The sequence below is a fragment of the Aotus nancymaae genome, unplaced genomic scaffold (genome assembly GCF_030222135.1).
Source record: "Aotus nancymaae isolate 86718 unplaced genomic scaffold, 86718_ANA_hifiasm-v0.15.2.pri h1tg000019l, whole genome shotgun sequence".
NCBI classification, from domain to species: domain Eukaryota; kingdom Metazoa; phylum Chordata; class Mammalia; order Primates; family Aotidae; genus Aotus; species Aotus nancymaae.
Genome location: NW_026988431.1, coordinates 27,853,001 through 27,869,900, shown reverse-complemented (window position 1 = coordinate 27,869,900; position 16,900 = coordinate 27,853,001). Strand labels below are relative to the sequence as shown.

At 41.5% G+C, this 16,900-nt stretch overlaps 2 protein-coding genes across 7 annotated transcripts in view; one reads left to right on the top strand and one right to left on the bottom strand.

Moving 5' to 3' along the window:
* ACAD11 (acyl-CoA dehydrogenase family member 11) overlaps window positions 1-15,511 on the top strand; it is a 103,289-nt gene extending 87,778 nt beyond the window's left edge. For 2 of the 6 annotated variants that reach the window (XM_012451225.3, XM_012451228.2), the window contains exons 18-20: window positions 9,615-9,731; window positions 10,900-11,009; window positions 11,785-15,511. In XM_012451225.3, coding sequence (XP_012306648.1) covers window positions 9,615-9,731; window positions 10,900-11,009; window positions 11,785-11,899 — 342 coding nt within the window. In that variant the 3' untranslated portion in view covers window positions 11,900-15,511. The remainder of the gene's footprint in view (window positions 1-9,614; window positions 9,732-10,899; window positions 11,010-11,784) is intronic. The other 4 variants (XR_010343452.1, XM_064378697.1, XM_012451226.3 and 1 more) reach the window with 4 other exon arrangements.
* On the bottom strand, window positions 13,171-15,916 carry LOC105716542 (cyclin-dependent kinase 9-like). Its single transcript, XM_064378495.1, is given in 3 exon segments — window positions 13,171-13,965; window positions 13,968-14,498; window positions 15,790-15,916. Coding segments are annotated over 3 exon segments (1,344 nt in total). The 3' UTR covers window positions 13,171-13,279.
* Window positions 15,917-16,900: the final 984 nt, after the last annotated feature.

Genomic DNA, 16,900 nt, shown 5'->3' with positions numbered 1-16,900 from the left:
AAAGCACCATAATTATCTGTTGGTTTAACTCATTTGTAAACATCAATTCTATGTTAGCCTAACAATAACGCACAACACTCGAACCAACTCAATTCTGTGTTTAGAATTGGAAACCAAAAAACTCATTGAAGCTAGTGGATGCATTTAGTATGCCCCCCGGGTTTCAGTGAGGAATTCTTAATGTTTGGATCCCTGTGAGACTTAGGGTGAGGTTTGATTTTCATATTTTTCCACCTACTTCCTTGTTTCTCTTATAAGTTCTGACAAATTGGGAAAGCTCAGAGAATGTTTTCTCAGCTAAACAAGAAGGAAGTACCAACTTTTAAATTCAACTTTTCATTTGGAGATAATTACAGTTTCACATACAGGTATAAGAAATAACATATAGATCTCTTGAATCCTTTACCCAGTTTCCCCAGTGGTAACATCTTGCAAAACTAGAATACAATATCAGGACCAGGATGTTGTCATGAATATAGTCAGATCCAGAGCATTCCATTCACTACAAGGATCCTTCATGTTGTCCTTTTATAGCCACATCTAGTTTGCTTCCACCCCAACCTCCTCATTAGCTCTTGGCAACCACTAATCTGTTCTTCATTTTTACAATTTTGTCATTCCAAGAATGGAGTCATACAGTATGTAAACATTTGAAGCTGGCTGTTTTCACTCAACATAATTTTTTGGAGATTTATCCAGGTTGTGTTTATCAGTAGTTGGTTCATTTTTGTTGTTAAGTAGAATTCCTTAGTCTGGATATGCTACAGTTTGTTTAAATGTTTACCTGTTGAGGGACATCTGGGTGGTTCCAGGTCTGCGCTATTGCAAATAAAGTTGCTATGAACATTTGTGTAGGTTTTTGTATAAATATAAGTTTTTGTTTCTCTGAGATAAAGGCCCATGATTGCAATTACTGTGTCATGTGGTAGTTGTATGTTTAGTTTTTTGAGAAACTGCTAAACTTTTCTATTTTTGATTCTAACCAACTGTGTATGAGTGATTGTTTCTCCACATCCCCTCCAGCATATGGTGTTGTCACTACTTTTTAATTTTAGCCATTTGGATGGGTTTGTAGTGATATCTCACTATGGCTTTAAGCCCAGTTGCCCTATTGGTGAATCATGTCGAACATCTTTTCATGTGCTTATTTGCCATCTTATGTTCTCTTTTGTTCATGTTCTATGTCCATGTCCTAGATCACTTTTTCTTTTTACTATTGAATTTTGAGAGTTCTTCATTTATTCCAGATATTATCCTGTCAGATATGTGATTTACAAATATTTTCTCCTACTCTGTATCTTGTCTTTTCATCCTCTTAACAGGGCCATTCACAGAACAAAAGTTTTTAATTTTAATGAACTCTAATGTGTCAATTTTTGCTTTTATCAGTCATGCTTTTGGTGTCAAGTCTAATAACTCTACCTAATCCTATATTCTGAAGATTTTCTCCTATAATGTTTCTCTAGAAGTTTCACATTTTACATTTTGAGTCTGCTTACGTTTTGAGTTAATTTTTTTTTTTTTTTTTTTGAGACAGAGTCTCACAGTGTCGCCAGGCGCCAGGCTGGAGTGCAGTGGCACAGTCTCGGCTCACTGCAACCTCTGCCTCCCGGGTTCAAGCAATTCTCCTGCCTCAGCCTCCCAAGTAGCTGGGACTACAGGTACACGCCACCACACCCAGCTAATTTTTATATTTTTGGTAGAGATGGGGTTTCACCATGTTGGCCAGGATGGTCTTGATCTCTTGACCTTGTGATCCGCCCACCTTGGCCTCCCAAAGTGCTGGGATTACAGGCCTGAGCCACCGCGCCCAGCCTTGAATTAATTTTTGTATAAGACTTAGGTCAAGGTTCGTGTGTGTGTGTGTGTGTATGTGTGTGTGTCCAATTGCTTCAGCAACATTTTTTGAAAAGGCTATCTTTCCTCCATTGAATTGTTTTTATGCCTTTCTCAACAATCAGTCAGACTGATTATTTGTGTGGGTTTGTTTCTGGGTTGTCTCTTCCGTCCTAATTATCCATGTATCAATCTCTCTGCCAACACCACACAGTCTTCATTACTGTGGTTATATAATTAGTCTTCCGATAAGCCGGGCTGATTCCTCTCAGTTTAGACTTCTCTTTCAAAAGTGTTTCAGCTATTTTAGGCCTTTGCATATAATTTAAAAATAATCTTGTCTATATCTGCAAACATTGAGAAAAATTGCTATCTTAACTATGTAGAGTTTTCTATTCCATGAACCTGGTATACCTCTTTATTTATTTAGCTTTTCTTGGATTTCTTTTGTCATCTACACACATCATCTTATCTGTGTGTAGTTTTCAGCATTCAAGTCCTATACAAAAGTATTTCAGTTTTGACCAATTGTAGTAAGTACTGTGTTTTTAATTTCAGGGTCTATTACTATTATACAGAAATACAGTTAAATTTTTTATTTTTTTGAGACAGAGTTTCGCTCTTGTTGCCTGGGCTAGAGCACAATGGTGCAATCTCGGCTCACTGCAACATTTGCCTCCCAGAGTTCAAGTGATTCTCCTGCCTCAGCCTCCCAAGTAGCTGGGATTACAGGTGTCTGCCACCACACCTGACTAATTTTTTTGTATTTTTAGTAGAGATGGGGTTCACCATGTTGTATGTTTATCTCATACCATGTGGCCTCACTGAACTCACTTATTAGTTCTAGGAGTTTTTTTTGTAGATTGCTTGGGATTTTTCATAATCATGTCATCTGTAAATCAGGAACAGTTTTATTTATTCTTTTCTAATATGTATGCCTTTTATCTCCTTCCTTTGACTTATTGCACTGGCTAGAATTTCTAATACTATGTTGATTAAGAGTGGTGAGAACTGACAGTCTTACCTTGTTCTCTGTCTTAGGGGAATGTAAGGTATAATGTTAGCTTTAGAATTTTTGTAGCTATCCTGTTGTAGATGCCACCATGCCGGTACATTTCTTCTAAATAATATATAGTTGGGTCATATTTTTAATACACTTTATTAATCTTTGTCTTTATAATAACTGATATGTTAGGGCTTAAATCTGACATTTCATTTTTTGTTTTCTGTTTGTTCTTTCTGATTATTGTTTTTTTTTGTTTGTTTTCCTTTTCCTGCATTCCTATGAGTTAATTTAACATTTTTAGAACTCCATTTTGATTTATTTATAGTGTTTTTTGAGTGTATCTCTTTGTATAGCTCTTTTGCTGGTTGTTCTAGGTATTATATATACATGTGTGTCTATTCACCTTTCTCTCTAGATCTTATCAGAGTATACTGGTGTTATCATTTTACCAGTTTGAGTAAAATATAGAAATTTTACCTTCCTTTAAGTTTCTTTAATGCTCCCATTTAGACTATAATTGGTTTGGGCCAGGTGCAGTAGTTCACGCCTGTAATCCTATACTTTGGGAGACCGAGGTGGTGGATCACCTGAGGTCAGGAGTTCAAGACCAGCCTGGCCAACATGGCAAAACCCTGTCTCTACTAAAACTGCAAAAATTAGCTGAGTGTGGTGGTGTGTACTTGTAATCCCAGCTACTTGGGAGTCTGAGGCATGAGAATTGCTTGAACCCAGGAGGCAGAGTTTGCAGTGAGCTGAGATCATGCCACTGCACTCCAGCCTGGGCAATAGAGTGAGACTCCATCTCTAAAAAAATAAATAATATAATTGTCTTAATTATTTTCTCTAAATACATTTAGAACAACATAAGGGTTATAATTTTTTCCTCCACCATCAAACATACTTTAAAACATTTTAGAGAACAAAGCAAACAAATTGTATTCGCTATATTTTTGTTTATTGTGTTCTTTCTTCTTTCCTGATTTTCTAAGATTTTTTTCTTTTATCTTTTCTTTTGCATTTAGAGAACTTCCTTTAACATTTCTTTTAGGGTTTAAAGGTGACAAATTCTGTTTTCCTTCATCTAAGAATGTCTTACTTCTCCTTTATTCCTGAAGGATATCCACCCTGGATATAGGTTTCTTTTCTTTCAGAACTGGAAAAATATTGTGCTACTTCATTCTGATATATATATATAAATATATATATATACACATATATCTCCCCACTATAGGTAAGGTGTCATTTTTCTCTGGTGCTTTCAAGACTTTTTTATCTCTGTATTTTCAGAAATTTAATAAGAATATGTGTTGGTATGGATTTCTGGGATTTATCCTGCTTGGGATTCACCCAGCCTCTTGAATTTACAGGTTTAGGGCTCTTGCCAAATTTGGGGTATTTTCAGCCATTGCTTCTTCAAGTACTTTTTCAGCCTCACTCTTTCTCTTCTTTCTGGAATCTGATGATGTGAATGGTAGATCTTTTGTTACAATTCTACATGTTCCCATGATGCTGTTCTTCTTTTTTTTTTTTACAGTTTGTTTTCTCTCTGTGGTTTAGGTTGGGCTGTTTCTATTGCCCTGTCTTCCACTTCCCTGAATTTTTTTTTCCTCTGTCCTGTCTAATCTGCTTTGGAACCCATCCACTGAGCTTTTTTATTTGAACTGTTGTTATATTTTTTAGTTATAACATACCCATTTGATTTTTCTTTACATCTTCTATATCTTTGCTGAGGCTTTCTATTTTTTTAATTGCTTGAGTTGTGTTTGTAACTGCTCACTGAAGTGTTTTTCTCATGACTGCTTGAAAATTTTGTCAGAAATTCTAACATCTCTATTATCTGGGTGTGTTAGTCCATTTTGTAGTGCTATAAAGGAATACCTGAGACCGGGTAATTTATAAAGAAAAGAGGTTTTGTTCAGCTCATGGTTCTGCAGGCTGTACAAGCCTAGTGCCAGTATCTACTTCTGGGGAGGCCTCAGGAAGCTTACAATCATGGGAGAAGGTAAACGGGGAGCCAGAACATCACATGGTGAGAGAGGGAACGAGAGAGATAAGGGAGTGACCAGACTGTTTTAAACAGTCAGATCTCATGTGAACTCACTACTGCAAAGAAGTCATCAAACCATTCATGAGGGATATTCTCCCATAACCCAGACACCTCCCACTGTCCTGCTTGGGATTCACCCAGCTTCTTGAATCTCCAGGTTTAGGGCTCTTGCCAAATGTGGGATGTTCTCAGCCATTGTTTCTTCAAGTACTTTTTCAGCCTCACTCCTCTTCTTCCTGGAATCTGGTGATGTGAATGGTGGATCTTTTGTTATAATTCCACATGTTCCTACGCTGCTGTTCTTTTTCTTTTCTTCAGTTTGTTTTCTCTCTGTGGTTTAGTCTGGGTTCCACCTTTATGTTTCAACATGCAAGTTGGAGGAGACAAACTATATAACTATGTCTCTTGATTTTTTAAAAATTCATTTTGAGTTGTTCCAGGTTTTTGGTATGATGGCGATTTTTAAAATTGAAACCTGAACATTTTCATATCGTGAGACTCTGGACCTTTTTTTTTTGAGACGGAGTTTCGCTCGTTACCCAGGCTGGAGTGCAATGGCGCGATCTCGGCTCACCGCAACCTCCGCCTCCTGGGTTCAGGCAATTCTCCTGCCTCAGCCTCCTGAGTAGCTGGGATTACAGGCACGCGCCACCATGCCCAGCTAATTTTTTGTATTAGTAGAGACAGGGTTTCACCATGTTGACCAGGATGGTCTCGATCTCCTGACCTCGTGATCCACCCGCCTCGGCCTCCCAAAGTGCTGGGATTACAGGCTTGAGCCACCGCGCCCGGCCCCGACTCTGGACCTTTTTAAACCTTCTATTTTAGTTGAATTTTTTTGACTCCATTCTGTCAGGGAAAGGAGTGGCATCACCTCGTTACTGCTAGGCAGAGAGAGAAGTCCAGTTCCCCGCCCAGCTTCCATTAGTACCTGAAGAGGATGATGCCATCATACTGCCAGGCGGGATGGAAGTCCAGGCATCCCATTTGGACTGCACTAACACTTCATAAGATGGGTGAGGGAGATTTATTACTGGCCAGTGGGGAGGAAAGCCTCATCTCTTTACTTGGCACTGTCTGATACTTTCCTGGCATGGGTGTTGGGGCATCTCATTACAGTGCTTACCAGAGTGGAGGCCTATGCTCCCCATCCTGCCTTTGCTGGTGTGAGGAGGAGTAGGGGCCAAGGTTTTTTCTGTGGTGTTTGGCTACAGTAAAGTGGTTATTCTCTAAAAGATTTTTGGCTCTCTAGGCTGCTGTTTTCCTGATCCTTTGGCAAGAGAGATTATGCTTTCGTTGGGGTGCTTGATGTTTTTGTTTTTTTTGTTTCATTTTGTTTTGGTCTGTGCTCACTGACATTTCCAGGTTACTAGATTCTTCAGCTGCTAGGAAGACTCTCAGCAGCTGAGATACATGAGGCAAAAAGAAAACCTAGGAAACTCACCACCAGGTTATTCTTTTGATCCTCAAGTCCCTAAATAGTCTGCCTTTACTCTACCTTTCAGCATCTTCTTATGTTTGTTTTATAAATAATGTCCAGGGTTATTAGTTGTACTTAACAGAAGGAATAGAGAAAAATATATCAATTCTGTCCTTGTTAGAAGCAGGGAACATCAGACATACTGATTTTCTTAGTCTGTGTAGGCTCTCCATAAGCCACAATGCAGAGCTCTCTAGGAAAAGATAGAATTGGAGAGTGGGGTCTGGAGCCAAGGCAGAAGTAGAGTCTCCTCCATTCCAGATCTAGGACTTAGGACGCACACACTCTAGTATGTGTGCAAAGCACATAAAGTTAACAATTTAGATGAAGTATACCAATTCCTCAAATCCCATAAACTATCGAAACTCACTGAAGATGAAATCGATAACTTGAACAGTTCTTACAACTGTTGTTAGAAGTTGAATTCAAAGTTAAAAAGCTTCTGAAAAAAGAAATCTTCAGACCCAGATGATATTACTGGTAAATTCTACTAAACAGTTAAAGAAGAAATAACACCAATTTTACACAATCTCTTCTAGAAATAGAGGAGGAGGAAACTTGTCAACTCATTTTATGAGGCCAGAATTATCCTAATTCAAAACCAGACAAGAACAAACTATAGACTGATACAGATGCAAAAACCTTACAGTATTAGCAAATAAAATCTAGCAGTATGTAAAAATAATCATACAAAATAATCAAGTAGGGTTTATCTCACAAATGCAAGCCTGATTTATATCTATAAATTGATAATTTAAAATAAATTATAATCTGCCAAACTAACAGCAAAAATTGCATGAACATTAAAAAATCACATGGTCATATCAATTGATGCTTTGGCATTTGACAAAATTCAGCATCTGTTTATGATAGGAACTCCCAGCAAACTGGGAATACAAAGGAATTTACTCAACTTTATAGAGAGTATTTTTAAAAGTCTAACCTCATACTTAATGATGAAAGATTAAATGGTTTCCCCCCAAAACTGAGAATGAGGCAGGAATGTTCACCCTCACTATTCCAATTCATGATCATAGGAGAATTCCTAGGCAGTGCAGTAAAACATGAGAAAAAAAGTACATGTAGTTGAGGGGAAAAAAGAAGTAAAACTGGCACTGCTTGTAGATGACAATGCGATTGTATAGAAAATCCTAAGGAACCTATCAAATAAAACAACCATCCCAGAACTAACAATTGGGAACTGAAAGTTTTAAAATACCATTTACAAGTGTTTTTTTTTAAGTGCTACTCTATCAAAACATGTATAATATCCACATGCTAAAAAGTAGAAAACAGTGATAAAATAAATCAAAGAAGACCTAAGTAAATACATGGATTAGACAACTAACAGATTAAATCCTCAAATTGATCTACAGACCTAAAGCAGTTCCAATCACAGTCCCAAAAAGGCCTTTTTGTAGATAAAGACAGGCTGATCCTAAAATGTATATGGAAATACAAAAAAAACTAAAGTAGCCTAAACAACTTGCAAAAGAAGACAGCTGGATGAATCACACTACCCAATGTTAAGACTTACTCTATGCTACAGTAATCAGTGAGGAAAAGGATAGCAGGTAGACCTTTGGAGCAGAGGGAGTCCAGAAATAGATTCATAGAAATACCAGCCAATTGATTTTTTACATAGGTGCAAAGGCTGTTCAATGGAGAAAGTTTCATCTTTACAGTAAATGGTGTTGCAACAATTGGACATGGATAGGCAAAAGAATGACCCTTGATCTAAACCACACACCTCACACACAATTTTAACTTTAAGTGGATCATAGATCTAAATGTAAAATGCAGAACTGTAAACTTTTAGAAGAAAACATAGTGGAAATATCATTTTCTGGGATTAGGCAAATGTTTCTAAACATGCACCAAAAGCAAGACCCATAAAAGAAAGAATTGACAAATTCCTCATATGGCAAATGACTAGTGTCCTGAATACATAAAGGACTCTCTAAATCAAATAGTAAGAAAACAACCCAATTTAAAAATGGACAAAAGACTTTAACAGACATGTTACCAAAGAGGTAATGATATCAAAGAGGATATAGAGATGGCAAATCAGTACACTGAAGGAGATCAGCAGCAGTAGCCATTAGGGAAATGTAAATTAACACCATGATATCTCTGCACGCTGTTAAAATGACTGAAATAAAATATGATACTAAGTGCTGATGGTTTGAGGAGCAACTGGAACTCTCATACACTGCTAATAGGAATGCAAAATGTACAACCACTCTGGAAAACTGAAAGCTGCTTAATAAACATTTACCACTGACCCAACAATTCCACTCCAGTATCTCCTTTAAAAAGTGAAAGCATGTCCACACAAAAACCCATATACAAATGCACAGAAGCTCTATTAATAATAAAAAAAACTGACAACAACTGAAATGTCCTTCAACAGGCAAATGGATAAACAAACTGTAGTACATACTTACAATGGAATACTACTCAGCAATAAAAAGGAATGAACAATTTGGATGAAACTCAAAGGCATTAAATTGAATGAAAGAAGCTAGTCTCAAAATGATACATGCTGTATGATTCTATTTATATCAAATTCTAGAAAAGGCAAAACTGTAGCGATGGAGAAACTATCAATGGTTGCCAGAGGTTTGCAGTGGGAGGAGGGTGTGACTAAAAAGGGGCAGCCCCAGGGAGTTCTGTGGGAGATGGAGCTGTTCTGTGTTCTGACTGTGGTTAGTCCAATCTATACACGTATTATAATTCATTGAACTGTCCACCAAAGAAAAGGTCATTTTTAATAAATAAATAACAATACAACAAATAGCTGCTGAACTGTCCCCACACTGAAATTGTGCTGAGAATTTTCTAGGTTACCTGTAAGGAGCTTCACTACCATACATTTAGCCAAGTTTCCATGACAGCAGGCAGTTAGCATTCAGGAGGGCCCATGAGTGGTTTGGGAGTAAGACAGTTGCTCAGTTCAGCCATCTTTACCTTAGACATTAAGATATCCAAAATAAATGATTTTTCTGGGAAAATAAAATGTCTTTCTAAAATCTTTCCATTTTAACATTAGCATTCCACAAGTATGTGGCTAGGCTGGTGTATATCAAATGAATTAACTCTGCCATTTAAAAATACACTGAGTAAAGCTTGTGAACAATCTCTGGCTTAGAGAGTGTTTTCACCAAACTACAAGACTGTTACAGGTGAACGTCAGATACCAGCTTAGCTCCTCCTTCCTTTTGCTGCCTTTTGCTCCCCTGTAGGAGACTGTGGCTCACTGGATTGCTGAAAGCCGCATTGCCATTGAGAAGATCCGCTTGTTGACTCTGAAAGCCGCTCACAACATAGACGCTCTGGGCAGTGCTGGCGCTAGGAAGGAGGTGAGGCTACCCTCTCTCCTCCAACCACCAACTGCTGAGCCTTCTCCAGTTCTCTCAACCCGTTGGACATTTCAGTTTTCATGGCATCTTGATGGCACTCAGAATATTGGAAGCCCCCATGTGATATTTGAGTTATAGATTATAAATACCTGTCACTTGTTGTCTCCTAGCAAGTGCTTTAGGGAATGATTTTCAGGATACAGAATATCTTCAGCATTCTTAAGATAGAGCAACAATGGAATGGGGGAAATCATAGGCTTTATACAGACCTGGAATTGCACCCACTCTGCCACTTTCTGCTAGCCTTGTGATCATGGGCAAAGTACTTAACCTTTCTGCCTAAGGCCTAGGGTTCTTGTGAAGAGTAACGAAGATGATGTACATAGAATATGCATAGAGTGAGTCACAGTGGCTCTTGCCTGTATCCCAGCCACTTGGGAGGCGAAAGTGGGAGAACTGTTTGAGGCCAGGGATTTGAGACCAGCCTGGGCAACACAGTGAGACCCTGTCTCTTAAAACAAATTAGCCAACATGGTAGATGTCTGTAGCCAGGTAGGCTGAGGCAGGAGGACCTCTTGAGCCCAGGATTCTGAGGCCGCGGTAGTGAGCTATAATCATGCCTCTGAACAGCCAGCCACTGCACTCCAGTCTGGGTGACAGAGTAAGAGCCTGTCTCAAAAAGCAAAACAAAAAAGAATGCACAGCATGATGCTGCTACATAGACAATGTTTCATAAAAGAGACCTCTCATTCTCTGCTTTCTTATGTTTCTGTCTTATATGAAATAAAGACATAATCATTTAATTCTAAAAGCCCATAAAACTGCTGACAGAAAACTAATTAGTGGCACAAAGACCCTTGGACTATTTTTATGATCCCTAAGGTGATAAATGTGATTTATCAGCTGCCTGAAATCCTTTTGGAAACAAGGCAAGTTATAAATAAATAAATAAAGTGTAATTTGGAAGAGTTGTCTTTCCAGAGGGTCTGTATTGACTGAAATATGGCCATTAACTGCACTGTTGCAGGATCTCTTTATTGGCTTTCATTAAATATCCTGTTTTAGTGGTCACTTGGGTGTGGGAAAGTTCCCTAGTTTCATTTCCCAGTTTTGCCACATTGTGTATAGTCTAAGAAAGAAGCATTCTTTTCATATCTTGCTTATGTAGATTGCAATGATCAAAGTGGCTGCCCCACGGGCTGTCTGCAAAATCGTTGACCGGGCCATCCAGGTGTGCGGAGGTGCTGGTGTTTCCCAGGATTACCCTCTGGCCAGCATGTGAGTAGATGTCATTTAAGAATCATCTACATTGTATAGGCATGGAGGTAAAAAAAAAATCTATAGATGACATTAATTGGTTAAAAGAAAATAATACTAATTTATTTTCAGTGTAATTGAAGGTTAAATGAAGTGATAGACATACTTTAATACAGAGCTCAACATCAAAAAATAGTTGTTCTGATTATTACAATTATCATTTCATTCCATTATGTTAATTTTTACACTGAGGGGACCCACTGAGGATTCCAGGGCTGTAGATACAGCATGGGGGTTTGCTGAATTTATTGCAGTACATGTCAGCGACTATCTAACATCTAGATTCTCATTACTGGGAGGCAGGAAGGAACATTCTCCATTCCCCATCTGTCCATTTCCACACATAATTACAGTGTCACCTTCTGTATCACACTGGAGATAGAGCCTCATCCTTCATCAGTGTTTAACCTTAAGAAAGAACTAAATATATAATATCATACCATTCACTGCCTATTCTAAGTTCTAGCAACTTCTAGAAAACTGTAGCAAACCAAGAATGAGATGAACTCCACTGTACTTTGCCATTTAACATTCCCAATTTGGGAACGTTAAGATGGCATTTCAGAAGCCCTTTAGCTTATTTTCCTTGGTTTTCCTGGTACTCTTTTTCTTATCCTGACCTTGGTGGGATTTAAGAATTAATACAGTCTTGGTTTACAATCAGGGTGACTGATATCAAAGTATCATGTTCCTCTTCCATAACTCCCTATGATCCCTGCTTCTTTTGCTTTTCCAGGTATGCTATAACCCGAGCCTTGCGTATAGCAGATGGACCTGATGAAGTTCACCTTTCAGCAATTGCAACGATGGAGCTGCAGGACCAAGCCAAAGAGCTGACGGCCAGGATGTAAGGAGAGCGGCACCGCCACATCCCACGGCAGAAACTCTCCTTTACACAAACTGCACTGGCTCCAACATTTGAATCTCATATTTTTGCAGCAGTTTGAGCACAGGGTTAATTATTCATGCGTGGTAAAGATTTTAGCATCTATTTTGATTGGTGAGTTTTATTATTTCAAGGGTTAAGTTTAATAAGAAATGCTGTAGCTGTTGTCATTCAATCTAATGCCTCCTTGAGGGCAGAAGTTCGGGCAGGACCAGCCTGGGCAACATAGTGAGACCCCCATCTCTATGAAAAATTTAAAAATTAGCCAAGTGTGATGGCACATGCTTGTAGTCCTACCTACTTGGGAGGCTAAGGCAGGAGGATTGCTTGAGTCTAGGAGTTTGAGGTTACAGTGAGCTATGATCATGACATGGCACGCCAGCCTGGGTGACCAAGGGAGACTGTTTCTAAAAATAAAAACAAATAAAAAATACATTTCTTCTTGGGGTGGGGTGGAGGTACGGAGCAGGAATTTGACCTGGACTCTGATCCCGGTGTGTTGTGTGGGCCTTTTTAACATTTGCCACCGAGCCGTAATCTCACTATACCTCACTTTACTTTTCATGTATTGCTGTTAATATTTTAATCTTAGAGGATCCTGACTACTGAGGGTTTGCCATGTAGAAGCACCTTGAAATTCGTGAAACCACAGTAAAGTACTTTATAAAATGTATCCTTATTTAAAGTGGATAAATTTTATAACTCAAACTATTTAACCTTTTGATTAATTTTAAAAGTTGTGATTTAGAAGACAGGATTGTTTTTTGACATTTAGAATTAATGTCTATGTCTGGTCCTTATTTTTTATTTTTTTTTTAAAAAACTCAAGTTTTAATTCTAACTGAACAAACTGTGTCCAGGAATGTCTCCAAACAACGGAACCAAAAGAAACATGATAAAATTCTCCTGTTGAAGAAACCAAGAGTTTGTGCCAGCCCCAGCTTCTGAGGGCAAGGCCAAAAACAGCACACTCCTGAGGCCAGCCCTGTCCCCACGCAGAGTTCACAGCCCGAGAATAGGATTGGGGATGGGTGAAAGACCTGTCCCCTCTTCCATCATGCTGGGGGCTCTTGGAAAAAGTCACTGGTGGGTGAGCCCTTCCTCCCACCCCATGGAGACCCTCTGGGCACCTTCCAGAAAGCCAGGGAGCAAGATGAGAGAGCCCTGGTGCCCTCCGGGCCTCTCAGCCAATGCTCCACTCCAGTCCACTCAACAGGCTGCTCCCAGAGCCCAGGGTGGGGATTAAATAAAATATGCATGAGAGACAGAAACTCAAATGCCCCACCGCCTCCACGATGCAAGTCACATAGCAGAATACAACAGCCATAGTGGCAAACACCAGCCCTCAGAAGACACGCTCGAACTCCGTCTGGTTGATGGTGGCGGGATTGCGGCTCTGGTTGGTGAACTGCTGGGTGATCTGGCTGCCCTTCCGGCGCGGCGGTGCCAGGTACTCAAACATGGACGTGAAGTGGGTGGAGAGCATGCCCTTGAGGTCGGACGGCATGGAGTCAGACCAGAAGAAGTCGTGGTTGAGGGCGTCGTCACTGTCGATGTGCTGGGCAGGGTCCAGCACCAGCAGCTTGTCGATGAGGTCCAGCGCATACGGGTCGCACACGTAGGCCTTCAGCCTGTTCTTCACCTTCCGCTTCTGGCCCTTGACCAGCTCCAGCTTGTCATACAGCTCATACTTGTCCACGTTTGGCCACACCTCAGGAGTGATGGAGCTGCAGAGCTGACTGATGAGGGCGAGCTGGTGCTGCTCCGTGTTGCCCTGCATGATGGGGCTGTGGGTCCACATCTCTGCCATGATGCACCCAGCACCCCACAGGTCAATGAGGGGGCCGTAGTCCCGCTCCCCAAGCAACAGCTCCGGGGGCCGGTACCAGAGTGTCACCACACGGTTGGTGTAGCGGTTGGGCTGGCTATTCTTGGCCAGGCTGAAGGCCCGGGCCAGCCCAAAGTCTGCCAGCTTCAGGACCCCATCACGAGTGATAAGCACATTAGCAGCCTTCATGTCCCTGTGCAGGTCTTGTTCCTGTGGACGTAGTAGAGGCCGTTAAGCAGCATCTGCATCACCCTCTTGATCTCAGACAGCGTGAATTTGACCAAAACATTACTCAACAGCCCAGCAAGGTCATGCTTACAGAAGTCAAACACCAGATATATACTGCCCTTGCAGCGGTTATAGGGGGAAGCTTTGGTTCGACAAATCTCAATCAAGTTGACCACATTCTCGTGTTTTAGAAGCTGAAGGATCTTGATCTCCCGCAAGGCTGTAATGGGGAACCCCTCCTTCTCATTTTCCATCAGCACCTTCTTCAGAGCCACCTTCTGGCCGGTCTTGCGGTGCTTGGCCTTAAACACCTCCCCGAAGGTGCCTTGGCCGATCTTGGCAAGCTTCTCGTATTTGGTAACTTCATCACAAAAGGGGCACTCAACCGAGTCGTACTGCTTTGCCTTGGCCGCCTCCAACGAACCACCGCTGCCCCCAGCCGCCGCTGCTGCCGCTCCCGCTCTGGGTCCCGCCGCCGCGCTCCAGGCCCCTCCGCGGCCCTCTGGTCCTTATAATTTGGTAATTTGTTTCTCTGTGTGAGGAAACCTGGCTGAATTGCTTGCTGATTTGTTTTAGTTAATCTATTGTCGTGTATCTGGCCATCCCTAAGGCAAGTCACTCCTGAATTTAGTCAGATAACGTCTGGTTAAAAAGAATGGCAAGGTTTGTTTTGAAATGGAAAAAAGTCTCCAAAGGATAAAGTGAGATCAGTTTCAGGGTCAGTGCCCAGTCCTGGTGAGTGAATGGACCAAAGAAAACGCCTCAGCCTTGTGGCCATTTCTAAGGCTCTGTCTCCTTAGGCTGTCACTGGGAGTCACTAAGCAGCCATATATCTGGGACAGTCTACCAGGTTTGCCATGTGTTCAACACCACATGGTTTTAAAGTGAGAAACTGCCCTTTCTGATAACCAGATGGCAGGGACGAGGGGAGGGGAGAGAGCTCACCAGTCAGAGCTCTGTGGTGAAGAATGCTCCAAGAATGCCAAGTGGTCAGCGACAGAGGAGGAGGGGCCTTGAGACTGCTGGATAGGGAAGACACCATGAGGCTCCACACAAAAAGATCTCGGTCTTTCTCCAGCAAAACATTTAGGATGTGTAGCGGGTAGCTATGATTGTCCAGGGGAAGAGCCAGCTAAGGGTGTCTGGTAATTGACCCTCTCACCTATAAGAACATGCAACAGAAGGTTCAGCAGGTTATGGAGGACTGATTTGCTGTGGTTATTGATAAAGGCTTCTTCAGGGTGGGTCCTCATCAGCCCAGCGGTTTCCATACAGCTGTGCTTCACTTAGGTGTCATGGGCCTGCACACATTTTGTCCAAGAGAAACCAAGTAGGTGAAAAGCAATTTAGATACTTTCATGGATACATTGGGCACTGCTTGCCTAAAACTACTTTTCTCCTTGATCTCGAATTAAGCCACAACAGTGTTGGGGAAGTTCAGAAGGAAGGTATTTTTTACTTAGGCTTTCTAAAGGCTTTAAATGTTTAAAGTTCTTCAATAAAGGATATTATAAAGTGCAATGTATTTATGAAAATGTTTGCTGTGAAAAATGTCCTATTTCAGTCAAGCCAGGCAGCCCCGCTTGGCTCTTGTCTTTCTCTGACACTAGATGATCCCTCCCCAAGAAGCAGAGGAAAGGGGAGGCCTCCTGTTGACAGGCTGGTGTTTGTCTGTCACATGTCTTTCTCCACCGTTTCTTTTGCCTGGATTACTTCAGTAGTCTCTTAGCTGGAGTTCTAATCTATTCTCACAGCAGCCAGGATGACCTTCTCAAATGCCGCAGTGGCTTCCATCTCACTTAGAATAAATCCAGAGTCCTTGCTTTGGCTGATGAGGTTCCATCTGAGCTTGTCCTCTGACACCTCTCTGATCTCATCCCCCGGCTCACTCACTCCAGCACGGCCTCCTGGCTGCTGTTCCAACATGTGAGCACAGCCAGGCCTCTCGGCCGTGGTTCAGACTGTTTTCTCTGCCTGAAAGGATTTGCACTGAAATTTTCCAGATGCCTGGGTCAAAAGGCACATTATCAAAATGTCCTTTCTTGACCATTGCTTGAAACCAGCACCATGGCTGGGCGCGGTGGCTCACACCTGTAATCCCAGCACGTTAGGAGGCCAAGGCAGGCAGATCACCTGAGGTTAGGAGTTCGAGACCAGCCTGGCCAACATGGTGAAACCCCATCTCTACTAAAAATACAAAGGTGCCAGGCATGGTGGTGGGCGCCTGTAATCCCAGCTGCTCAGGAGGCTGAGGCAGGATAATCGCTTGAACCCAGGAAGCAGAGATTGCAGTGAGCCAAGATCGTGCCACCGCACTCCAGTGTGGGCAACAGAGCAAGACCCCGGCTCAAAAAAAAAAAAAAGAGAGAAAAGAAACTAGCACCACATGCGTTGTTATTCTCCACCTGCTTATCTGTCTTTCTTTTTCCACAGCACTTATCACCTGACATATTTCATATGTTTATTTATGGTCTGTCTTCTCACTCAAGTGCAAGGCCCACTTTTTTCCTCCTCTGTTCACTTCCCTCACTTCTGTGTGTGTGTACTGGTGTCTCCTTGGTCCCTGGAATCATGACTTACATCCAGTAGCCACTCAGAGTGTGAATGAATGAATGAGTGTGCGTGGATGCACTCCTGATCCCTGGTTTGCGGCACAGCAAGTGGTGAGTGGGCAAAGCATTCATGTATAGGTCTGCAAACAACAGAGCCAAAGCCTGAGCCCCAGCAGACAACACAGAGGCTGGACAACAGACCGCGAAGGGGTCATGGGAAGCTGGAGAAAACATAAGCCTCGGCGTCCTGGCAGGGGGCGCGCACAGCAGTTTGGGCAAGTCGGTTGACGGAATAGGTGTTTAATGAACATTTAACAATCTAGGGAAATATGGATTTTGTTTTTCTCTCCTGATGTCT